The sequence below is a fragment of the Motacilla alba genome, chromosome 1 (assembly GCF_015832195.1).
Source record: "Motacilla alba alba isolate MOTALB_02 chromosome 1, Motacilla_alba_V1.0_pri, whole genome shotgun sequence".
Classification (NCBI taxonomy): Eukaryota; Metazoa; Chordata; class Aves; order Passeriformes; family Motacillidae; genus Motacilla; species Motacilla alba.
Window position 1 is genome coordinate 108,056,909 of NC_052016.1, and position 26,702 is coordinate 108,083,610.

At 39.5% G+C, this 26,702-nt stretch overlaps 1 protein-coding gene across 2 annotated transcripts in view; it reads left to right on the forward strand.

The window, feature by feature from the left end:
• REPS2 (RALBP1 associated Eps domain containing 2) overlaps positions 1-26,702 on the forward strand; it is a 96,681-nt gene that overhangs the window by 33,978 nt on the left and 36,001 nt on the right. For both annotated transcript variants that reach the window (XM_038151384.1, XM_038151310.1), the window contains exons 2-12: positions 625-748; positions 3,023-3,171; positions 4,687-4,810; positions 7,599-7,696; positions 9,394-9,532; positions 11,026-11,089; positions 13,428-13,570; positions 16,629-16,723; positions 20,025-20,094; positions 21,992-22,057; positions 26,339-26,381. In XM_038151384.1, coding sequence (XP_038007312.1) covers positions 625-748; positions 3,023-3,171; positions 4,687-4,810; positions 7,599-7,696; positions 9,394-9,532; positions 11,026-11,089; positions 13,428-13,570; positions 16,629-16,723; positions 20,025-20,094; positions 21,992-22,057; positions 26,339-26,381 — 1,115 coding nt within the window. The remainder of the gene's footprint in view (positions 1-624; positions 749-3,022; positions 3,172-4,686; positions 4,811-7,598; positions 7,697-9,393; positions 9,533-11,025; positions 11,090-13,427; positions 13,571-16,628; positions 16,724-20,024; positions 20,095-21,991; positions 22,058-26,338; positions 26,382-26,702) is intronic.

Consider the following 26,702-nt stretch of genomic DNA (forward strand, 5'->3'; position numbering starts at 1 on the left):
CATCTGGGAGCTCCAGGAATGGGAGAATTGGCGCCCATGCTTAAAACCTGCTGATACCTGCTGTTTGTTTAGGCATTGTCTGAATTGTCTGAGTGTGTGAACTTGGTGCTCTTTACTTCATAAAAGTGGCAGAGTGAAGCACATAATGATGTACACATAGAATTTGAACTTCAGTGCTAAGACCGTGTTAATTTTTTGCACAAAAAATCATTTGCTCAAGTGGTGTGCTGGGATCTTTTGTTGTGTTTATGTTCCAGTTACAGTGATTATCTGAATTGTTGTCGTTAGGGCTAATATTAAGTATAATTTTCCTGGTGGAAATGTTTTACTGGACAGGGTACTTAAGAACTTTTAATTTCCCCTGCTGTTAAAATCTTACATGTGTGAAAACCCATAACTAGTTTTAGGATAGCAGTGTTAACCAGCAGTGCTTCTGAAAAATGCAACAACTAGCAACCTGTCTCTGGTGTACTAATGTTCTGAGTTGAAACAGATATGCGTAGTAAACTTCAAATACAACAAGCACTTAGTGTTTTTAAAGTTTTTTTTTTTTGTTTATGTGGAGATGTTGACATCTGGAAGAGCGAAATTCATTTAACTGACAATGTGTGTCTTCTGTCTCAGATTACAGAAGTTTGTGGAGCCAAGCGTGTGGGTTATTTTGGTCCTGCTCAGTTTTATATTGCTTTGAAGTTAATTGCGGCAGCACAGTCAGGGTTCCCAGTACGGATTGAGAGCATTAAGAATGGTAAGTAGCAAATTTTGCTTGCAGTGCTATGCACTTGTTTCTTTCTTTAATGCTTGTCACCTCTCCATGATGGTACACTCTTCCTTCTTATGCTTCTCTGAACAATTTTAAGGAGCAGAGAAAGAGTGGAAGGTAATGTTACATGCTCCAGGTGAGTGGTGGAAAATTGCAGGGAATTACAGATATGGGAGATCTGAGATGACATCTCCCTCTGGAAAAGGCATGACAGAGGAGCAGCAGGAATGACAGATGATCAGTGTGGGAGATGCATTTCTCTCTCACCTTCAGCCTCTAATCTTGACAGCTGTCCAGAGTGAGAGTTGATAGCTGCTTAGGGTGGAGGCACGTTGTGGGGGACACGGGCTGGTCAGGGAGTCCCTCTGTGCAGAGCAGATTGTAACGCTCATCTGCTTTCGCAAATAAGCCTGCCAAAATAAATGGGTAGTGAAGATAAAATCACAGTGCTTACTGTGAATAGGTGTGAAAATGTATATTAGATGTATTTTAAAACAGCTTTATTCTTCTCAATGAATTGACAGTAATATTAAATGTACCATTTTTGGTGGAGAAGAAAGCTTCTTGAAGGAGTCTTATCTAGCTCAAGCAATAAAGAGAAAGCAGGTCCCTTTCAGCTGTGAAACCTTGATAGCAACTTGGAAGGAACTCAGTGTTCTTGTTTCAGTGATGCACACTCTGCCTCAGCAGGGCTCGGACTTCAAAACACAGGGCTTGGGCTTCAAAACATGGCTTTTTGCTTGAGCTGGAACAGGTTGGAACCCTTAGCTCCCATATCCTGGGTGTGCCTTCAAGCCATGCCCTGAGGCTGTGGTTGCACCTTCCCACTGGAGGAGCAATGCAACCAGCTGCAATATAAGAGAGAGGGCTGGAAAGGCAGCACCTACCCACAGCTCTGCAATCAGGTCACTGCTCCCACCACAGCTTCTGCTCTGCTGTCTCTGATAAGGGCAATGAAATGTCAAATTCATGTGCGTTGCAAGGCACAGGGAGGGGGTTTCCAGGCCTGCCCCATCCCAGGGAGGGAAGGCCAGAATGGCAAGCATGTGATGGCCTGTGTGAGCTGAGCTCCCGTTGTGCAGAGCTCCTGGCCAAGTGCAGGGGGTCAGATGCAGCTGGCACAGTTTGGTTCAGTGCCTTGCTGGAACACGAGTTTGAACCAAGGGTGAAGAGGAGTGGCCTGGATTTGCCTGTCAGTTTTCCTTACAAACAGCTTGTGCACTTTCTCTTGCATTGCAGTCCTTTTTAAAGATGTTAATTAAAAAGAAAAAAAAACACAAAAAACCCAACCAACCAAACAAAAAAAACCAAAAAAAAAAAACCCCAAACAACAAAGAACTCTCAACAAACTAATTAGAAACCTGTACTGTGATTTACTCCATATGTTTTACAAGTCCAGCATATATAAATAATACACAAATTTGAGTGAAAACAGGTACTTGCAGTCCTTGTATTGATATCCTGCTTACTTACTGTTTCAGTAAAATTTCAATAAAACTTCTTCCAGTGCTAATTACATTTTCTCTTGAAAATATGTGTGCCTTTAGAGTGGAGTGAGCAACATGTACAAAATTCCAATTATTTATTTTTCTCATGGTTGTAACTGTTGGTGTAAAAGATTACAGAGGTGATGGATGAATGGCTTTGCTTGGTGTTGAGCATTCTGTTAATTTTAATTATATTGATCTTTTAGGGTGACTGTGCACAAAAATAAATGGTGTTTCTGCAAAATAATTGGGAATTGTTTTTTAAAGAGTGACAAAGTGCCAGTCTCTTGCTCAGCACAGCAGATGCAACATGGGACTTTTTGACACAAGTGTCTCTCTAGGCCTTCTTGTGATCTCTGAACCCTACCATTTTTGATCTGTTCCTTTTGTGATGGCAGCATTAAGGATACTGTGATCCTGACTGATTAATTTATCCATCCCACAGTTTCTGTGGGAAATATTCTGTTCATTACAGGCAAGGTTTTGAAGGCAGGAAATGAGTTTGCTGCTTGCTTTAATAACATGCACAAGGCTTATTTCTTTCTTTTTGCATGGAGAGATTATATATTAAGCTAGTGAATGTAGCTTTGTGTAACAGTCACATTTTTATTAAGACACAAAATAATCAAAGGAGTCCTACACTTAAAAATGTTATAAAATATAACTAGCAGTGTTTTATAGATAAACTTTTCATTGGTTTTACAAGATGATACTGCTAAAAGTGCTTCTTATGTTCTGTAGTCTCAGTTGAATTTTCTCTCTTTTAATACAGAATTACCTCTACCACGATTTATGGCGATGAAAAATGACACTGAAGTACGTTATGGGACTCCAGCAGAATTCCATGGAGTTAAATTTCAGGTTCCACATGCAACTTTGGAAAAAAATTCCTACAAAAGAACAGATGAAGGGGACAAACAGGTAACAGCCTTGTCTCCTTCAGGCCAACATGTCATTATGGATCCTCCTTTTGGGTCTAGTCCTGTAAATGATTACAGTCACAGGGGCTTACTCAATTTTCCAACACTAGACAGGAGATGAACTCCTGATGTGCAAATAATCCCCATCGTGCCTGTGTTTTGGTTTTGATGCATCCCAGTTGCTTCCCTGAAAAAAATTCTCTCTATGAGCTTGTATAAAGCTGTCAGCCCTGTAATATTCTGTGTAAGTTCTTTCAGTGTTTTCCTCCTACTTAATTCAGCACTGTTTCTTGGAGAGGAAGTGGAAGAAGCAGCAAATAGAAATCTGTCTGTGAAAGAGAACAGGAAAATGAGTGATTTCCCCTGGCCAGTATGGTAGTGGAGTAATGGTCCTCAGTCACTCTAGAAATACTCAATTGGAGACAAGGTATTCAATCATGAGCCACTATTTTTGGGTGGGGTAGGGGCCCCAAGTTTTCTTTCATTTTTATCTCCTCAAGGAATAGTCCAGCAGACATCTGCTTTTCTTTTTTCCTGAGTGAAACAGGCCAGTTTAATGCTGCATCCAAGGGACATTCATATTACCTTTATTTAGGAGAGTAGAGAGCAGTTGTTCAGATACAAGAAGCTTCACAGTGCTGCGTAATTTTCATAAGAACTGATTTGCATAATTTTCCTCAGGCTTGATACCTTCTCCTCTGGTACTGTATCAGGTCATGCTGTAAGTGCCTGGTGGAAGCACTTTTATCTTCCCAAAACATGTGCCCACGTTTATCCCAGGGTGCGTTGGCGTCAGTAACGGTGTTCCCAGCCCGAGGTCAACCAGCAGGAGTGAGCTGATGACAAGATACACAGGTGGAATAACAGGATCAGGAAGAAGAGCATCTATGCCTGTCCTCTGTGTACTGATACCCAAGCAGAACACTGCCCTCAAACCCCTGGCTCCATCTGGATAATCTGTGTTGTGTCATATTTTCCTCTTTATTCAGGAAAACCTTTCAGGCTTACATCCTTTTCTCAAGCAATCTCAGTAAATGAAAGGAAAGAGGAAGCTTTGGGATAGTTACCCACTGATACTTACAAATCCACAGTGTTTAAAATACTGATCCAGAGATGTGTTTTAATTTTTTGTACATTTTTTTTAATATGAAAAATGATCTCCCACAAAGGACGCGTTCACACTGTATGTAAATTCAAAGCTATCCATTCACATTGAGTCTTCTACATATACTCCTTCAGGCATCTTTGGAAGTCAAAATACATTGAGCTGACCATTGTAAGGCTTTGTTATAGCACTGCCATGCTTTATCCCTCGAAGGCTCAGTACCAAGTCCTGTCTTGTCCATTTTAAACCTTTTTTTTTTGCAAATAAAGAACCTGAGGATGCTGCAGGTTTTATTTTCTCTTGTTTGTCCATTATATTGTGTACACTTGGACCACTTTGCAGCATTACTTGGTTGTTTCTTACAATTTTGGTCTCAGAATTGTGTTCTGTGTTGGTGTGTTTTTGAAATAGGAACCCAAGTCTCCTCCGATGTCTCCAGTTTGCTCACCTCCTGCTTCTCCATCTACTTACCAGAGAATACCCCTAAATTATGGATATGGTAAAGCAAGAAGTGGGATGGAACAGCAGCATGGAGGTAGGATAAAAATGGCAATTGTATTCAAATTTTTTTCTTTTTTTTTCCCTTATCAGATGTATCCAAATTCTAAATGCTAGTGACAATCAGCCTAATGATGTTAAAATTCAATTAGACTCATGTTTTGAAAAATTATTTGATCAATATATTTTGACTGTTCAATCCTGTCTTCCTATTCGCTTTCTATTAAATTAGATTTATGTCTGACTGCTCACAAATGCTAATACCTAATCTCTGACAAGGCTCTGCAATATACCCCAGTGGCAGAGAGCCTGCAAGGATTGTCAGAGTGCATGATGGTTTTGGTTTCATTAGAGGGCAAGAAAAGTCTGCTCCCAATTTCAGTAGATGTATATTAATTTCCAGATTGGAAGTGAGCCATCCTTTGCAGGAGCAGATAATATCATCTCTGGTTTTGTAACAGAAATAATAATAGGATGAGAGTATAGAGGCAGTCCCACAGTATAACTTCAGCAATTCAGACAAAAAAGTAGGCACTGCATAGATTATTCTGTCTCTCATTTTGGTGCCATTAGAGTAGGTGGGAGAACATTCAGATTTTAGTAAGAGGCTAATGGGGCAGAAGCCAGTTTAACTATGGCTTTACAGGTTCCTCTTCATGTTAAAGCACACGTGCTCTCATAATTGCAACGTGTGGTGACCAAGTGAGTGGCAGTAGGAGGCATTGGTGTATACCATCATCCCTACTGCTTTACATTAGTGTGTTTGTAACGAGTGAAGATTGAAGCATGCTAGTCCTTCACCTTTTGTCCTTATTTACAAATGAGTGACAAAAGAACTATTCAACATGTTGAAACTCAGTACAGCTGTGATAAGAATGTGTTTGGCACTATAAAGTGGCCTCCACCTGAAAATTTTACCACTGCTGAGTCACAGGCATTCCCCTGCTGTGTAGGTAAACTGCAGCTTGTTCGGAGGTGGGATTAACTCTGAGAGAAGCACACTAGTGCAGTTGCTTTCTGGTACAGTGTATGTTCTACCCCAGTGAAGAAGAGTGGCAGAGAGCCCGTGCTGTGGAGAGCTGGGCAGGGATTGCCTGTCAGGACTGGCTAACTGTGTACCTGTTGAGTGCTCTGCTCTTTCCTGGCACTCTGTCCCAGATCTGTCAGTGCTATGACAGAGTATTTTGGGTGCTGGGGTTTTTTTTCCTTCTGAATTTGGTTGCAAATATAACTTCTGTGAAATTTCTCATGGACTCAGCAGCTACAGGAAGTGATCAGGGACAGCAGCATCCAGTCCAGCTGTCAACATCCTGCAAAATTAATTATTTAACTGCTCGAATTTCCAAGGTAATAATAAAATCTTAGGGGTGCAAAACAGTGGCTATTTTTCAGAAAGCAATTTTTCCTATTTTCAAGAAAAGGAATTGCTCCTATTTTAATCCCACTAGGGATACTTCAGTCAAATGTATTCTCAATGGCAGTGAGCAGTTAACATTTTGTGCCCCATGCCATACCAAATGCCAGGCTTAATGCAAGACCTGCTGGTTGTTTCTGGCCTTTAAGATCAAGACCCTTTCAGTTTCCTGAAGAGCACTCCAAAGGGCAGCTGTGTGTAGTGCATGTGGAGTAGGTGCTTGTGCCCCTGCCCTGGGCTGGGCTGAGCTGTACTGCAGATCTGACCCTGAAACTGGACAGGGTGTCTTCAGGGGCAGCCCTTTGCACTGCAACCATGACTGTGTACATTTTATAGTTCTGAAAGTTTTTCATGCTAGCAAGCATATAGCCATGAGGCTTCGTGCTTAAATCTCCCCTCTGAGGGCATCTAAATGTTTCTCACCTTTCACCTTCCTTACTTTTATTTTTATTTTATTTTTTTTTAAATCTGAAATTAGCAATGACTTGTACAGGAATAAAAATAGATAATAATACAGGATAAGACCCCTTAGGAAAACAAGGGGGTTAGGGGCATAATTCTTAAGCTCTTCCTAAGATCAAAAGTTTTAAGATTTCTTGGACTCTTTTTTCCTCATAAGTCTTTAAGGTTCTGACCTATCTAATGTAGACTTTATAATGGTAAATTTTAAATAGGCTGGCAGCAGTTCTCAGCTGTGTAAGGGTTTGCAAGTGACTTGCCTTTTTGTTTGCATGCTTGCCCTATTTTTAAAACATTGTTCCTAAATATGTTGTTGTGTCACTGCTTGCTATATTTGCTGCAGTGGAGCCTAAGTGACTTATTTTAGCAAAAGAAGGAGAAATTGTAACTTTTCTTCACTAACTTGACTCCAAAAAGCACAAAGTGGAGAGTTGTGTATTTTGATTTTCAACAGATATTAGGGAAGGGAGAGGAAGAGTGTGTGGAGAAGTAATGGTTTGCTATTTAACAGCATTGTCAAAGCATATTTTTTATAGACCAAATGAATTATTTCTTCTTACTTAAAATAATTCTTGTGCTAAATGTGGCTATAAGTATATAAAATGTATAAATGCATGGACAGGCTATGTAAATGTTTATTTAAACATGATGAACAGTGATTTCTGTTGTCTAGCAGTATGTAACTGACAGTGTCTCAGTAACATCTGAAGAAGAATGGTGCAATGGGAAGACAAGTATGTGGCTGGAATTTTGTTGCATAAGACAAAATGGACTTTGATACTGTGATAGTGGGTTCACTTGGTAGATGCTTGACCAAATGGACTTTGATGCTCAGATACAATGTTCACAAGCTACCTTCTTGATCTTGTGGTGTTTAATTATTTCCTTTAGCTTAGCAGCATTTTTTTACTATCCTGACATTTATATATTTAATTTTAAATGTCTGTTGTAGCTCCTTATGAAGTCAGGCACTCTACTCACCAGCAAGATGGACCATCTTCAGGGAATTATGGAGCCAAATCTTCACTCACCTGTTCAACTCCTAATCGGGTAATGAATTGCACATTTTTCTTTAGTAGTACTACTAACAAAACAATAGAGAAATTTTTAAAAAAGGCAGAAAATTCTCACTTTGAAAGTGAAAAGTGTTCTCCATGGTGTTTTTAGACTAGAGACTGAAGTGTACTTTTTTTTTGGTATATGAGGAAAAAAAGCTGGTGGGATGGAGAAATTACAATAAGCAATCAAATTAATTAAATTGCTAAAGGTAAGTCGAAGTAAAACATTTTCATTGAAAGTACATGAGATTTCACAGAGATTCCTTCTTGATTTAGATTGCTATCTGTAAAACATGCACAGTATTTATGGCTAACATTCTACACATTTTGGTTTTTCACCAAAAAAACCAAAAAAACCCCAACAAGTTGGTTAAATTGCACCTTAAACAGAACATATTAATTTCTGGGCATGTTTGTTTTTATGAAAATGGGTCTTATATTTTCCTGCTGGTTCTAAAAGCAGATCTTTCCTGTGTTCCAGTATGCCTGCTGTGCGTTATTATGCAAACAATTAGTTTGCCCTAAGGAAGGGGCAAAGCTCTCTTAAGCGAGAGACTTTCCTAAATAAGAAAGACTCAGAGACTCTACCTTTTCCAGAGTGCTTAGCATGTCACACCCACAATAAAATGTCACCTCAGCCTCCAAAAGAGATCTACAGGTACTGTCACATAATTTGTGCTAACTTGAAATGAAATTGGGTGCATTTGTGTAGCACTTTGAAATGAAAATTAATTTATGGCTTTATGATGTTGCCTGTTTCAGGGATCTTTTGATGTATTTCAGGACTGGTGTTTTGCATTTGATTCTTGGGAATTAGACAGTTATGTCAGAGAAAGGGTTTCACAGCTGATTGTTGTTCATTCTTGCCCTGTCTTTTTAAGGCTGTTATTATGCAGGCTTAAATATTGAATACCCATTTATTCCATTTTAACAAAGACACCAGCTGTACTGGCAACCCTCTTGTAGATACCTTCATCAAATCTGCAAAACGTACAGGCCACCCTTAAAAAAGTTAATCAGAGAGCAAAGATGGAGCAAAGAAATAATTGGGTTGAATATCCTTCTCCTCCAGAATATTCCTTTACCCAAAAGTAGATTTTTCCTTAAACCTTGGGAAGTGATTGAAGTTTGAGGGGGTCTCTAGGGGCTTGTGTGTCTCCCAGGCTTAGCAAATTGAGTGCTGAGTTACTGGCGTGAGCAGAGGGTCCAGAAGTGGAATATTTCCATAGTTACAGCACCATTCCTAGATTAAATAGGTAGTTTCATAGAGAAGATAAATTTTCATGCACAAAGCTGCATAAATGCAGCTTTAGGGCCTTTACTGGTTCCATCCATTTGAGGTGTACAGTGTGCAGTTCAGGGCTGTAATGCACAGCAGAATAAAAGGACCCTCAAAATGAATCTAGGGTTAATAAAACATGACTGGGATTTTTAGTGGTCAGCAGTAGCCAGATTTCCTTTGACCATTGGTCATGTAAAGCTTCCTTTAATTGCAGGGGTAAAGAGACCTAATAATAGTCTGAGTTTTAAGAGGCAAGCAGTGGGATGGTCATCAGTGTGGCCATTGCTACTTCTTGTCTTCTGAAAATTTGTCTGTGCTGCATAGAAGAGTGTGAGTCTGGTTTCTTGAGGTTCCCAGTGCCCTTGTGGTGCCCTCCCTGTGGCTGGTGCCAGTGTCCCTCCCTTCAGTCTCTTTCAGTGGAGCGGGAGCAGCAGGACAGCAGCACCCAGTACTCAGATGACCCTTGGAGGATAACAGAGGAGCAGCGAGATTACTACATTAACCAGTTCAGGTCCCTGCAGCCTGACCTCAATGCCTTCATTTCAGGTAATTTTTACCAAACACTGTGCACAATGAATAGGGGGACCAGGCTGGGAGGTGAAAAGTGTTAAGTCAATAAATTCTTATTTGTCTCTGGCAATGCATTTGTAAGAGTTGATCATGTTTTCTTTTTAAAGGCAGACTATTCAAATCAATAATGTGAGCCTTAAATTTTCTCCTAAATATCCTGATTTAGAAAAATAATTACATCTAAGGGAGAAGTGTTGGCAATTTGGTAAAATCTAAAATGAGCTCTCTGCATTTGATGGGCTGTATTTGTGGACCACACCTGCAGTGTATATTGAGTTGAAAAACCCCTGAGGGTTGTGCTGGCTTATCCAGTAGAACTGTGGCAGTCTCCATGTGATGACAGTGAAGCATGCAGGTAACTGCCCTGGGCAGTCAAGCCTGAGGGTTAATGGTTCTGGGGGACTGAAATTTTGACCTCTAGGTAATTAGGAAACAATCCTGGAGAGCACACACATGATAGAAGTATTGTTGTGAGCATACTGAGATGGCTCTGATCGTACTCAGATTTCCATCCTGAATAGAAGGTGCCGGCTGCTTGTGAGAGGAGACAACCATGTACAGATAGTTAGTCTGGCAAGGAATATGTCACAGGTTTTAAACTGAGGCAGTTGTAATGAGCCCTGCTGTGTCACTGGGGTTCAGGAGGCTTTGATCCAGCTAAAAGTTTAAAGAAATGACCTTCTGCTAGCTGAAATTATTGCTTCAGCAGTTCTTCACCTCAGTTAAGTCTCCTTCATGCAGTTTGCTTCAAAGAACAAATGGTTGTTCAGTGTTGGTTCTTTCCCCAGTGGTTGCCCAAGGGGAAGAGGATTATTGTCCCAGAAGTCTGTGCTTTGTTTCCTTATGATTTGTAAGCTTGTACCCAGGAAGAGCTTCCAGGGTGCCCCTGACAGCCTGTGCATAAGAGATGGTGAAGAAGTGTGTTTGTTAACTAGAAGTATGAGAAGGGCTGCTGTGGCAGGGTGAGTGAGGATACCTGCAGCAGGACAGTGCTAGCTGAATCTTCGGCAGTTTCTTTCTTCTTTTCTTTTTTTTTTTCCTCTGTAAAATTTTCACTGCAGGGAAAAGTCATGGTTGAAGCTGCACACTGGGAGAGCAGTGCAGATGTCAAAGCACTGTACTGCTGTGCACATGACTTCTGGGTAAATCAAGGCTGTTTGTGTCTGTTATTTCATCATTGGAGACATACTTGTTATGCAGGTTAGAGTTACTAGTGCTAAAGTAGGTTTCCCTTTATTTCTTTTTCCCATATGGAGGGAATGGAGAAATGAGGTCAACAGCTCTGTCTGGCTTTCTCTTGTCATTTACTCAGAAGGAGACAAATGGTCCAGCATCTATAGTAGCATCGATTCATCTGAGCATCTCTCGGACATAAATTAACTGTCTGCTTCTGGCATGGCAGACCTGGTAAAAGGGAAGAATTTGGAGAATTAATTCCCAGTGGTTGATGAGGCATGCTTTCCCAACAGGTTCCGTAGCAAAGAATTTCTTCACAAAATCCAAGCTGCCCATCCTGGAACTTTCTCACATCTGGTGAGTACTGTAATATTGTTGGGGATGCCTATCACACTTTTTTTTTAAAAGACTCTTAATTCAAGAGCTCTTGTTAAATTTTCAAAGTGTCTTCAATTATATTTATTGCTCTTATCTCCAGAATCACTTTAAGGCCCAAGCAGCAGGGTGGTCATTGGTCTTCCTGACACACTTGTTTTCTAGAGAGATGCTCACCTACTCAGCAGGACTGGGAAGGTTTGAACCCCAGCGTAGCTGAGAGCTGTTCTTAAGTGTATTGTAAGCAGCATCATTAGCTCAAAGAACTGGCATTTTTCATGAAATGACACAGAGGAGAAGCACCTCTGGAATGTTTTAGACGTGTTGTTGGTTTTATGTTTCTGTCTCCGTTCTGTCAGAGGAGACCTAATTAAACAACTACATAATTCATTAGTGCTTTTCTAATGAAGCAGTGCTCTTATTTTTAATGAGCTTATTGCGAAACAATTGTGGATGGAACTGTACGTGATAGAATTTGACAAGGATTCTATTACATTTTCATCAGCAACACGGTGCTTTGTAATTTGTTGACATCTTTGCTTGTCTGATAGGAGGAACAAACAGTTTTAAACATGGATCAGAAATGCTGATAGTGATTTTGTTTTTATATATGCTTTTATGAAGAGAGATGAGAAGAAAAGCTTGCAAGAGCCTAAACATCTGTCAGGGTCAAAGGATATGTCTGGAATCTTTTCAAAGCGGATTGTCAGTTGTGAAAATAAAAAAAAAAAGCCCAACTGAAGAAACATAGTGCTGGGGGAAGTGAATATTGGAATTTAAATTTAAGATTACTTAAAAAGAATGGATTAACCTAATATGTTAGCAAATCAGATTTTATTTCTATTGCTGACACAAGTTGTTCTCTGTGTGGAATTTCAAGCAAAGTATTCCTTTCTAGTAGATGCTTGTAATTTTGTGGCAATGTGATTTATCAGGTTGTGTTGCTGTGTTAGACACATGGGATGTTTCAATCCTTGTCACTATAACCTCAATAGTTTGAGAAATGTTTGTTACTTTCAAAGAGTAAGAAATTATATGTTTGTTTCAGACCATGTGCCCAAGATAAAATACTACTCAATTTTTGCAAAGAGTTAATTTATAAAATTGAGTTCTTCAATTTCTGAAGTTTAATTTTAGTGTTTGTGAAGTGTGCTAGAATTAGAGAGAACCACCTAGTGAGAAGTTAACAGCAATATTTAAACTTGTCAAGAGCATTAATTTTGCCCTTTTTTAAAGGTTAGTCAGTGGTGCTAAGTAACCATTGCTAAAGTCCATATTTAACTTCTTCTGCTTGAACTGTTTTAAGATCCTGCATGGATTAGCCATAGTGCTTCCTAATATTGGAAGGTTAATTCCACCTTGGAACAATGTGCAATTAATTCCTGCTCAGATGGCCAACTACATCCTGGGCTGCATCAAAAGGGGTGTGACCAGCAAGGGAAAGATTCTGCACCTCTGCTCTGCTCTGGCAAGGACCCCATCTGGAGTGTTGCATCCAGCTCTGGGCTCCCCAGCATGAGAAAAGCATGGAGCTGTTGGAACAAGTCCAGGGAAGGTCCACTAAGTTGATCACAGAGCTGGAGCACCTCTCCTGTGAAAACAGGCTGAGAGGCTTTGGGCTGTTCAGCCTGAAGAAACGGGTCTGGAACATCTTCTAGCCGCTTTCCAGTTCCTAGCAGGGTCCACAGGAGAGCTGGAGAGGGACTTTTCACAAGGACAGGTAGTGATAGGACAAGGGGAAATGGCTGTGAGCTAAAGGAGGGCAGGTTTAGATTAGATATTAGGAAGGACTTCTTTACTATAAGGGTCATGAGATCTTAGAACAGATTGCCTAAAGGTTGTGGACTTCCCATCCCTGGAAGTGTTCATGGCCAGGCTGGATGGGGCTTTGCATAACCTGGTCTAGTGGAAGGTTCCCTGCCCATGGCAGGGGAGTTGGAATTAGACCTGGACTGATCTAATGGAATTAGTTGGAATGTTCTTTGAGGTCTCTTCTAACCCAAACCCCCCTATGATTCTGTAGTATAGATTATGTGTTTTGCATTCTAATATACACTTACCATCATATTCAATGGCATGATGTAATAAAGAAATGTACTTTACTGAAAAAGAAAACAGTGGCTGGTCAGTTTTAGAAAATCAGCTTACTTCATCTGCCCCGAGACAAATGTGCAGGTCAGGATCAAGAGTACATGACAGAGATGCTTGTCTTGTGTTAAAATAGCCCTTCTCAGAGTTGCATTTTTCTCTCCCACGTGATGGCACACATATGTTTCTCTGAGGTAACACCTTGGAAAACGTGTGCCTGTTTTATCCCCAGGGAGCTGAGTGATGTGGATTGTGATGGGGCGCTGACACTCCCGGAGTTCTGTGCCGCTTTCCACCTTGTGGTTGCAAGGAAGAATGGTTACCAGCTGCCTGAGACACTGCCAGAGACACTGCTGCCCGAGTACCTTCAAGCAGGTAAAGCTCCTGGGGCAAGCCATGTCCCTGCAGCCATCTCAGAAATCCAACATGTGTGTAAGGCAGGTTCACCTTCCATCCATGGGCTCCTATGCTGTGTAATGATTCTCCAGCTGCATTTTAGGCCTGTGTTTTTAATTATGCTTGTGAGGTAATTGCTGAAGAAGTAATATATCAAAGCATAAAGCTAGGGATGCAAAGTGGAACAGTTACCTGCCTCTTAATGTCTGCCCCTTTGCTCCGTTGTGCTTCAGGTGTCAGGACAGATAAAGAGGCAGCTGAGTGCCTGTAAAGCAAAGGGAATCCAGCAGTGGCTTTAAACTGAAAGTGGACAGATTTATGGTAGATTTTAGAAAGAGATTGTTTACTGTGAGGGCAGTGGGTCACTGGAACAGGTTGCCCAGAGCAGCTGTGGATGCTCCACCCCTGAAAGTGTTCAAAGCCAGGTTGGATAAGGCCTAGAGCAACCTGGTCTAGTGGAAGGTGTCCCTGCCCATGGTAGGGGAGATTGGAACTAGGTAGTCTTTAAAATCTCTCCCAATTCAAACCATTCTGTGAATCTACGATATAGCTTTCAATTATTTTGATGATTTTTCCTCGAAGTATCTATATCTGGAAGATTTGTCAGAAAATTATACTGGACTGCATTAGAACTTAATGTGCTAGTGTATTTTTTTAGGGGGAGATACTGGTTATATCAAATGTTGAATTTTTTCGTAATTTATTTTATGTAATCCACAAGTTCTGTGGGTAGTTTGCATTAACGACAGGATGACAACAATTTGTGTAGCACAAGGATGAATTAATCCAAAATATAACATACTTCAGTAACAATGTGCAGTAAAAGACTTGCCCTTTCATTTGTTCTCTTCAGTTACGTCTCTTTTAATTATAAATTAATGTTGAAATATATACTGTTACATCTAAAAATGTGCATGACTCTCGAGGGCAAGGAGGATTAATCACAGATGATAATTACAGTGCTAAGGGATAACATTTAAGACCTAATAAAACCTCCATTAAATTTGATGACACTGAATATATTAAAAGGCAGGAAAAGAACAAATCAAGCTGCAGTTAGGAAAATTAAATGTTGACCCCGTATCAGATTTGTGAAATAATTTCTGGTGGAGTCATGTTCCCTGTAATCCACTATATTCATATCCAAAGCAATAAGCTCTTGGAAAACATGCACTTCCAAATCATCATCATTTTTAGTCTCTCTGATTACGTTTCCCTGTCGTAATTACAACTACCCTTTTCCCTCCAGGACCACCACTTTGTTCACTACTTTCATGCTCTCATAATACTCTCACAATAAATTGGCTTGTAAACTCATCCATGCAGGTTCTTTTTGATGTATCTTCACATTGAACCTTTTTGGATAAAACTGCAGTGGCAGGGAATCATTATGTCAATGGGAGAAATAGCATGGTAAGCTGCAGTTGTTCCCTGGGAGTCCTCTTTTTTCCCTACTTGTTCCTTTCAGCACTTAGTTCTACCATTTTCTTAGATGATTATTGTTCTATGCTGTTACATGAGACTAAGCATTTCAAGCAAATCTCCATGGAAGAGGTGAAAGGACTAATTGTTTCTTGTAGATCCTTTAAATGCCCCAGCTAGTGAACGAATTCTGTTTAATCTGAGGGTCTGAAAATATCTTGTGCTCATTCTGCTATCTGGTCAGGATTCATAAATCTGTCTTTTGAAAGACTTACATTAATGAAAAGCAGAACACGTCAATGCACTGTGAAACTGTGAATCACAGAAAAGCATAGAGCCCTGGTTGTATTACTTCTGAAATAAAAGCATTGACAAGGGTGGAAGTTCCTCATACATTTACATAATATGTTGAAAGCAGTTTTCAGGAGAAATCTTGTGTATTCATGTTTTCATAATTTGATTTCTGTAAAATTTAGGTATTTTTTTCAATTTTTTTGGCTTCTTAGGACTCCAAAGAAGAATACCATTTTTCATTAGGTTGCTGCATGAGTTTTAGAATGACGCATAATTTGGTTCAGTTGAAGTATTTGCATCTGATAGGAGTGCTGTTAAAGTTTCAAATAAAATTACTTGGAGCAAAAAAAGCATTTAAGAATGCATTAATCTTGCTAGCTTTATGGCTTGTACCATAAACTACAAGCACAACTGGTCCAAATGCTATCCTGGCGCAGCTCCATTGATAATTTGACCCACCACCTTCTTTTTTGGAAACTTTTTATTAAAACTAATTTGCAAAATCTCAAAAGCTATTTGCCTTGTGTGTAACCCACTGTACTGTAAATTAAGACAGATTTTCAAGAGCTTAATTTATTGAGATAAAATAAATGCTAGCCAAAAACTAGAAATGGGGTTTTTCTGCCTTTTAATATATATTGATCTTTAAAAAAAATATGTTTTCCAGCTCGTAAGATAGATTTATCTCAGAGGAGCTAATCCCAGAGTGATACCAGCAGAAGGACCTGAGCTTGTGGGATAGAAATTAGCTTGTTGTGAAGATTCCTTTGAGAAGTTGATTGTGATTTTTTTTCCTTGTTTTTTCCCCTGGTCTCAGTGTTGTTTAGTGGAAGGTGGTATGTACTACAGCATCCACAGTGTTTAGTGCTTTGCTTTTTGCTGGCCTTCAATTTTAGAGTATACTGTAGATTCTACTATACTTTTCAATACTCATAAGTCAAAATTGCAGCTGAAGGTAATGTAAGTACCTTTAACATTGCTAAGAGAATAAGATATAAACTATAAGATAGTTGATACTGGACTGGGAGAAGAAAATATTTCTTCCAAATTTCACTATTATTTCTACAACAGAAATTATACAAGCTATCCCTTTCATGACACTGACTTAATTAAGGTGCAAGATAGAAAGATTTTCTTCATAGTGTTTGTCATCCATGTCTTATGGATTAGGTCTGAGATGCAGAAATGAAGAGCAAAAATTATGCTAGATCAGGTTTCTAAGAAGTATAAATCTGGCGTGACTCTGTGTTTGGCTTTGGGCTGGCTTTTTGTTGGTTTGGGTTTTTTTTACTTTTTTCTTCTCTCTTTCTTTTCCCTGCAGCTTGTTTGAAGCCCATACGTGACTGTGCACTGTTTGATTCTTATTCTGAGCCATTGCCAAGCACTCAGCAGACTCGGGACTTCAGTCGGGCAGAGGTGAGAAGGTGTAAGCTGGGTCTTTACCTTGCAGAGGGGAGGGGGCTGCACCAGCTTCATCAGACTGTGCTATGTGAGCAGCAGGACTGTGAGTCTCTGAGATGACTTTAGGAGTCTCTTAAGTTTCTTATTATGCCATCTCAAACCCGCACTCAGCCATTTTTTCTGAGTATGGAAAGGGCTGACAGGCTTTTCAAGAGATATTCCCACATAATGGAGTTCACAGTAGTCACTGAGGGACTTGTGAGATGCTGGAATCTTCAGAGAAATGGGCTCTACCTGCTGGTGTCCTGCAGGGCTGCTGCTGGACGGGCAGTGGGGCACATGGGCCGTGTTCAGGTGAAGTGTCTGCTCAGTCTGAATTGGTTGAAAATATGAGGCTTCAGCACAGACCTAAAATCATAAAATCATGTAGTTTGGAAAAGACTTCCAAGATCATCAATTCCAGCTGTTAGCCCAGCACTGTCATCTTTCAGATGGTTGTAGAGAGCAATAAAGTCATCCCTGAGCATCCTTTTCTCCAGGATAAACAACCCCAGCTCCGTCAGGCACTCCTTCTGTGCTCCAGACCCTCGACCAGCTTCATTGCCCTTCACTGACACACGCCAATGTCCTTTCTTGCAGTGAGATGCCCACAGCTGAGCACAGTAGGTTTGTTTGGATAGAGCAGGGGCTTTGGACTAGATCTCCAGAGGTCCCTTCCAAACCCAGCCATTGTATGATGCTGTGAAGTCTGCTGCAAGCAAAACTGAATTGAGGAGAAGAGTTTAACACTGAGTTTAAAATCCCAAACTTTTAAAGACCCTATAGAGCTGAAGTAATCGTGGCCACTGAGTTGTGCCTGAATATTTCAACTCTTAATATATGTGCTGTGGGATTTAAAGGTTTAGTGTTAAGGTAGTAAATCAAGTGTCAGACTGACTGCAGGAACCGGCCCTTCTGACACTCTTCCAAGTTTAAAAATAATGGTGTGTCATGGCAGTTCAGCAAGGCTGTTCTCCAGCTATTTCTTCCCAATGCCTTGCTCTGGGGAGTCCCTAGGTCAAAACCCAGCTGCTCCCTCATCAAATCCATCTTGGCAGTGGTACCACCAAACAGAATCTCCTAAGCTACTATGGAGTACCGTGTTCAGTTTGGGCAATGCTGCAGCCAGCACGTTGAGCACCCAGTGTATCTTCAGGAACTGTAAAAATGTATGTTGTATCCCTGGGAGGTGTTCCTCATCCTACAGCAGCTTGGCCAAAGCGCAGCAGTCACTCTGGGCTTTGGAAGCAGCACTGCAGATCAGGTAGTGCAAGGTGCTGGCATGTTGGCAGCATGGGCAGGTCCTTTACCAGAATCACCTAATTGCTTGCTTATGACCTTATTTTGGGTGGCTTGCAACCTAAAATATAAAAGAAGGTACAGATATAATAGAGAATTAAATTATATTTGAAATGTAAACACATATATGATTATGTCTCTTTCATATCCATAAATAAAAAACTTCAGTTTACATTGTCCAAGATTAATGGACTTTAAAATCTCCTCAAAAGTGATTTGAGAATCATTTTGACTTGATTTTTTTTTTTGTTCAACTTATGTTTTTACATTCAGAATTAATACACTGAATGAATATCATTTGGAAGGTCAGTAATTCATCTTCCATTCATCTCCCTCAGTGGGAAGTGCAGCAATTCACTGTTGCAATTTCATTTGTATCTTGGCTACTGGAGGAATTATACTTTAGATATTTGATCACTGCATTAAAAATATTATATTATCAATGCAATCTGTTATGCATTACCTCCATGTCTTTTTAAATTTCCACTTACCATCCATTCAAGCTATTTAATTTCATTTCAGATGCCTGTTTTTACTGTGACTGCTGAATTACAATACTGCAATAAAATAGAAGCAGTTCCTGAATGCATTCATAAAGAAAATAAAGGCAGGAGACACGTCACCTGCATGCTAGACTCTGTTAAACTTGAAAAACACACCAATGCTGCTCTTATTATGCTTGGGAATGACATGGGTGACTGATTTCTGTTTACCAAGGAAGTTTTGTTATCACAGTTTGGTTTTTTTTTCCTCAAGTTTTTGTCTCCTACTCACCTTTGGTTCTTTTCTGCAAGTTTTCTCACAGCCAAAATCCTAAAGTTAAAACATGCATAAAATGACTGACTGGGGTTCCTCTGGGCTCCCTCAGAAATGTGATGCTCACATTTCTTCAGTTCATTGAAATCTCTGGAAGTCATTCCATCAATTAAAGCATGCATTTATTTAGGTCTGTGGTCTCATGTTCTTCGCTAGAGTGTCAGGGCTAGCTATGGATGTGAAATGTTTTGTTCATACATTTTCCAAGTCCTCAAGCCATATTTTTGCTGTGTTGTTTTCTCAGAAGTACTAGGGTATCCCATTCCTCAGAAACTTTATAAAACAAACCTCACAGACCTTTACTGTGGAGTTTTCCTTTCTGAACTGATTTGAGATTTTTTTAATCTTTTAAAAATGTCTATGAAATCTAGGTTTCTCAGTTAATTTGTTTTGTCCAAATTGATTTCAGGATGTTTTCAGGTCAAACTTCTTCTGTACTTCATGTGAAAAAACCAGCATCACTTAATATTTAGAGAAGGTTAGGCTTTCTGATATTTGCTTGAATATTTGGTTGCAGAATGTATTTTTGTTCTTACAGATATTAGAAGTAGAATTTGCTCCAGCAGAAGCTCCAAGAACAATAAATGCCTATGAGTTGCTGCTGGAAGGAATAAAACTGGGGAGAAATTCCCTGTTTTCCTATCAAAGGCTTGAATGGATCTCCAACAGACTTGTTAATGAAGTTTGTTTTTCCCATCTCTATGACTGCATGTTGAAAAAAAGAGACGTTCAAGGATCAGCCACAACAGCCAGGAGCCTTTAAAGCCTAATCATCAGGCTTTGCAGTTCAGCTGGAGTTTAGGTTAGAGAGACTTTTCTCATGGAGACTAGAGAAGCTTTCATTTACCCTTACACAGGTGTTACATATGGCCCTGTTGGAAGAAGTCTGTCCTTACATATAAATATATATAGTCCTTACCTCCTTCACTTGTTCACTGTTGAAGCGCTCCTTTAACTAATTTCTGGTGTAGAACTGCTGTACCTTGAAAAGTAGAGTTATATTGTCTTTCCATAGGTTTTCTATTCTTCTGTATCCAACAAAGAAATTGTGGTGCAAGAGCAAATGTCACCATTATTTTTGTTGATCTGTATTCTTAAATATTTGACTGTGGAAAGTACAAGCTGTAACAATCAGTGTAATTAACAAATCTTCTATCTTTAGAAGTCATCAGCTGAAGAGGTACCTGATAACTCCACCCTATTACAAGATGGAAAGAAAGATGACAAGCAAGGTATTCAAATAAATAACTTTTTTCCATTAGGGATTAAATTTTGTGTGTTTTTAGTAAGCCCCTATGTTTGCTGGGTGTGTTTAATTTCTAAGCTGGCTGTGTGTTGCTAAAGATTTAAAAAGACAGCTCACTGCAGCTGAGTTGAAGACAAATAAATGGAGGGGTTTGCTTCAAAATTAGTTCTGTCATATGTGAATGATATGAAATGCACTTTCTAAAATATGTCTAGCCCTAAGGCAATTAATGTTGTGCTTCTTACTTAAACAAAATTTTAATTGTTATCCGGAATTTTTTAAGAGTAAAGATTTCACTGTGCCACATTTTCAATTTCCATTTTTGCAAGAAACACCAACATTTCAAAATCAGTTTTTACTCCTATTTGAAAAAAAAATCCCTGTATTTTCTTGCAAAATTAAAGTTTTAGTCAAATTGGACTGAAAAGATTAATTGATTCATTCATTTCATTTGACATCCATCAGCAGGAAGTCATGTGAAATTGAAGTGATCTTTCTCTTTTTTGCTGCAGTAGCTTTTATGGCTTCCAGAATTGGCACTGGATCATCACGCAGCCATTCATTCCCTTTTATTTTTCATTTTCCCAGTTCTTACTTGCTGTCCCTCTGTTGTAGAAACAAAACAGTTGTGGATATTCTGTTGCCTGATTCTCAGAACTGTAGATTATGTATGAATTAAAATAAAAAATATCTCAGCCTCCCAGATGTACACACGTTAAGGTTTCATCGGAGCTGTGAGACCAGGTAGTCCACATTCCTGATTCACCTGCCACACTCAGGTGAGACAGAGTTTGACAGATTCCCAGTGTCCCCTTTTCAAAGAAAGTCTGTCAAGGGTTGACGTGTGTTTGTAAAACATTTTGGTACGTCAGCATATTCCAAGAAATCAGTGTTTTGTTGACACGGTTTGTTTTGTTGTTTTGTTTTTGTAAAATGTATAATGAACCAGAGAAGGACTTGAACCTTGAAGGTTATTGCTTTGAAATGTTTAGGGAAGATTTACTTCTTACTAAGGGAATGTTTTTTCCCTGTTCAGATGACCAAGTTGTGCTTTGATTTTTGTAGCTGACATGTTAAGTCACATGGGAACCTGTTTTGAGCCATGCAGTCCTCCTTCATGGCTGAAGATATGCTGTATTTATGACACAGATTGCTACTTTTTCAGCCAAAGAACAAATACTTTTGTTCTACCTTCTATTACTATTCTGACAAACATGAGAACAGATCACTCTCCTAACTGAGGGGTTCCCCCCAGAAGTCAAGAACCTGCAATTCAGGACAGTAGAAGCAAATTTTCCTGCATTTTCAAAAGTATCCAAGTAAATTAACTTCACTTTGATTATAAAATAGTTAAATTTGGAAGAAAATGTAAACTGAAGTGGGTTACAAGACCCAAAACTTTTCCCACATGTTTTGGTTGATAAAGGCAGATGATAGAGCAAGTAAGGTTGGAAGGAACTTCTCATTCAACCTCCTTGCCTAAAGCAGGCTCATCCTAGAGCAGGAGAGATTTCATTCCAAGTGGTCATTTAATACTGAGTGTCACAGTGCATCAAAACACACTATGGTCCATTAAAAACTCCATGAGAAAGGTTGTGAAGGGGAATGCGGAAGGGGAATAAGCACTCAACTCCACAAATTCTCAAAATTTGAGATTATTTAGGAACTTGAGCATAGGTCTTTCTTTCTGGTCTTGACTTTTCTGCTCTTGGAAATTGTTTCTTGTTTGAGTACTTCATTTTTCTGAGGGTATTTGGCTACTTGTCAAGTATGTTTGGCATTACAAGATGTCTAATACCAGTTTAGGTGTTCCTTTCTCAGACCTGATACTTCTAGGTTTTAACCACACATATTTAAAGTAATTATATTTTTTTTTTCTTAAGCTCTTAAAGTAAGCACTACCCTCAAAACTATACCAAAGGAATTTCAGCACTTGACTGTGAAAGCAGGTAAGGAAAAAATTGCCATGTGTTACTTGCATGAGAATTGTTATCAAGTATTTCTGTATCACAGTAAGCCTAAATTAGTGTAACTTGATTAATTTTTGAAAGACCTTTTTGCTCTTGTGCTACTTTCTTACTGATATTAGCTTTACCTCATAATGACTACTATTTGTAAGATAAATATTAATTGCCTTTTTGGGTTGCCAAAAGGTTTTCTTGCTTTCTTTCCCTCATTGTTAGTGTATGGGTTCTTCCTGTGTGAAAAATGTTTTAAGCTGTTTTAAAGATTCTGAAGTTCTTCTGTGCTATAAACAAGATGCAAGAGCGTGAATATTGTACCTCTTGGTAAAAATTCATCTAAAGTATAGAATAACTATGTAATGTTTTGGTAGCTGTTGTGAAATTGCCTGTTTCTTTGTGAAAGCCCAGCTTTCCTATTTTGTGTCAAGGAGTTACAGGACAGAGAGCCTTTGGAAACACAGACCTTGAGGCACTTAAGACACTGCTGCAAGCTTTTGATTCAGGGCTTGTTTCTTTGTTGAAACCACTCCTGATTTCTCTCTCTCTAGCTCTAAAGTACACTCCTCGTTCCTGTCATTCTGGAAAATGTTATTTTTGGAACAGCATATGTCAAAATTACTTATTTGCTCCAGAAACTTCCCCTGCATTCAGTTCGGTTCATCAGACCTCCCTTGCCTTCCTCTTTGTTAATCTCTTTTTACAGTGGTAAGAATGTTTGTAAGCCCTCCCTGGTCCCAGTCAAGCTAAAATCATGCTTTCTCCTCCTTTTGCATGAATGTTTTTTCTCATGAAGATATCCTTGATTAAGAAAATGGACCCCACATGTCTGTCACAGCAGTTTTGTCTTATAGCTCGATTTATTCATGGCTGCTCAACAGCTGCATGCCTCATTTCCCAAATCTTTTTTTCCTGGCTTCTTCCCAAACACTTGGAAGCTGCCAGATTTGCTATCTTCAGCTTCTATTCTCAAAAGATTGCTGCTTCTCCTTTACACACACACAGACTCTTGCACATCCCTCTCAGGGAGAGGAGAGGGTGGTTGCATGACTTTCTGTTCTGTTCTCCTTTTCCTGGTTTTGCCCAGGAGCACAGGGGAGTTTTACTTTCAGTTCAGCAATTCTGTCTTTAGTACATCTAGGGAAAAAACTTACTGTCACCTGCACATCTCCTTCCCCTGTCATCTCCTGGTCAGGGAGTCTTCCCCATGCTGCTGTGCTCTCCAGCAGTGTTGCTGTGTTTGTATACCAGGGGGCACAGTGGCAGAATTTCACTCCATCACTGTGGCTCCTGTCCCTGCAGGGTTCCCTCTTGCTGTGCTGCTCATTGAGGATTTGAGCCAGCACATTCTCAGGTTGCATGCTACAACTGGTGTGAAAAGTAAAAATGTTTATCTATCCAGTGGAGTGGATGCAGCACAGTAATTGAGTGGTTGTTTCAGAGTCAGTCACCATTCTGAAAGGTCATTGTAATCATTAACCTCCAGCATGAAAACTCATTTGGGATGAAGTGGGAGAAATTCTACATGCTTCTTTGGTTATTCATTTAGGCTGTTTGTGGAAACTCAGGAAAGATGATAGTCTGTGAAAGTTTTCTTTGCCATCAGAAGGTCTGGAAATTTGAAATCAGTAAGAACTTTATATGCTCAGCATTCTGAATATCTGGCCAGTTTGTTTAGACCCCGAAGTGCAGGATCATTGTTGACCTTAGCCTTATAAAGAAAGGATTGAGGGCCAAATTGCCAAGCGTTTAAATTGTACATTTCTCCTTAGGTGACCAATAGTAGATGAGTCGTTGATGTTGACTAGTGGGGAATGCTTTGGTTTTTTTCTTTAGCCTTTCACCTTTTTCAGCAAAATTTTTCCACCTGATCTTAAGCCTGTAAAACAAGGAGGCAGCTGTTAAGTGTAAGATGCTAGGCTACAGTTAAAAGTTACCAAATCAGAGTGCTTCGAAATGTTAAAATGAAGTTGTCTTGCAAGAGAGCTGCAGGAGCAGCTCAACACCCAAACCAGGAACTTCACACCCTCTTTAATTACTGCATACCAAGCTGCTCAGTCTGTCAGGCTCTGCTACTCCAGGAACTGTACAAACCTTTGAATAATCAATGTAAATTATTTACTCAACAGGTTTAACTTATCCATTTCATGAAAGTTAGGCTAGGCTTCTGTAACCATAGCAGTAAAAATATGGAAAACTCATGAACTGGTTAAATAGTTCTGTATCATCTTGAATGATTTTGTCATGTATGTGTATAAACGTGCACCTCAGACATGAAGTGCACACACACTGAATGTACCAAAATAGCTACATGTTTCTTGGAAATCCTGCCACAATTATTTGTATGTCCTAATAATCAACTACCTGCTTCATTTTTTTTTTTTATTATACTACTTTTTTTGAAAGGAAAGCTAAGTTTGGGTATTCTGTAATTGTAGCCTTGAATTTCCTAGCTTTTCAAAAACTTAAAAAGAAAATCCTTGGCAGTGGCATTCTATTGCTATCATTTTTTATTAGTAGTCATTTTGAAATTCTCTCTTCCTTATGTGCTTTCCTGTTTACCTCAACAGGATGTCCTTGGAGAGTTTGAATGTCAGTTTTACCTACGGGTTTTTTATTTGAAAGGCTTTCTAGAATAGAATTACAGTCTTCATAAGAAAAGGAAAATTTGAAGAGTCTTAAACATGGTTTAGCTTGGAAAGGATTTATACTTCCTATTTCTAAGTGGCATATTTAATAATTGTGCATGTAATTTAATAATCAGCAATTTCAGCATTGGAAAATTGGGTCATATGGCTGTAGGGAAGCAGTGTCTGAAGTTGTATTCTCTGGGAGTTTGACACAGAGAGAGGGAGGAGGATTATCACCACTGCATATTTCAGTATTAATTCCCTCTCCCTTCTTTAGTTGCTGGGAAGAGTTTGTTGCAGAGAAATCTGGAATGACTGTGAACCAGTTTGGTGATGACAATCTACTAGAACTTGGTTTATAAGTGGTCACTGCCAGCTGCAGTGGTGTTTATTCTATCCAAAACACCAACTAGCTGTGCATGATGCTAAAAGCAGGGTTTTTTATGAAGAGCTGCTTTGTGGCTGTACGTGTGCCATATGCTACTTCTTGTCTTCTGTGAGCCTAAAGCCTCCTATGGAGGGTCTGTACAGTAGTACAGCACAAGCCATTAAAAGCTCTGTATTTGCCAGCTGCTGCCACAGGCAGCTCCTGCTCCACGGTTTGGAGAATTGTGTTCTCAGGTGATGCTCTGTGGTAGCTGATGATAAATGCTCCGTAGTAGCTGGTGATAAATGTCTGACTTGAATGTAGGCTTATCTGAAGGGAGCTAGAAATTCTGACAATTATTTTTTTCCCCAACCTACTTTGTTTCTCTTGAGTGTTGTACCTTGATTAGTAGACTGAGAAAAATACAAGGATTCACTTTGTATGTGCACTGGGATCATTGATGCTGTGTAATACCTTGAGGATATCTCAGTGGGATGAATTTGAAAGCAATCATGCAGATATGTTTTCTCAAAATTATCTGATTCTAGTAAGGAGAGTAACAGAAAAGACAACGTGAAGCAAGGAACAGCCTCAAGGAATTACGTAGAGATGATAATTCAGCACTGTTGTTTTCCTATGATGTAAAACCTGCATGTGGCAGGATATTTGGAATTCATCCAAATAACAGGAACCCATTTTTACATCAATGGAAATGTGTTTGATCAACATTTAAACTTAAAAGCTTTCTTCATTCAAATACCTTTTGCTCCCAAGGTCAAAACAGTCTCAACATGACATGTTAGTATTTTGTAATGGGTGATGTACATTTATACTAATTAGTTAAAGTATTTAGGAAGGACATAAACCTTCGTGCTTTTGGAAGCAGAGAACTAATAGATTAAGAGTTCTGGACTAAGAACAAGATGTTTTCTGTAAAAAGTTTCTGTTGTTCCTTACGTTGCTGTATCACAACTACATCCATGACTACAGGTCAGAGCTATCAGACCTTTTTGTCTTCCTGCATTCTGGTAACCACATTAAAAAGGTGAAACTCTCACTACATGTTGGCTTTTGAATTCTTAGGACATTCACACACTACGAAAGCAAAGGGGAAGGAGAAGTGAAAATCAATCTCCATTGCTCATGTGAGATGAGTATACTCTCACATCCACATTTGCAGCACTCACATGTTTAATGGACACTGATTCCGAAGCTAAAGACATTTATTTAAAATACGATCTTTTAGTGTTTTTTTTTTCTTTTCTATTCCAGCTGCTCAAGAACCTAATGCATTCAGAGCCAGACCACGATCCAGGTACTACTTTCACTCCTGTTTCAGGAAAAGGCATATGTTCCTCTGGTGTTAGATACCAGGTATCAGAACTGGTGTTGGATTTTTTTTGTTTTCTAAAGTGGTGTTGTGCTGGAAGTACAGCTCAGATCAGACAGATTTACCAGAAGGAATCTGTAAGCTACAGACCCTACATAAATACTGCACTAGGGCCCCATGATCTCTGGTCACAAGGTGCTGGAAGTTTTGCCTATCTGCCCAGCCCTGCTGCCTTGTCAGGGTGGTGACTGCCTCCAGCCCAGCCCCAGGGGCGTCATGGCAGGACAGCTGGGACCACCCCATTGC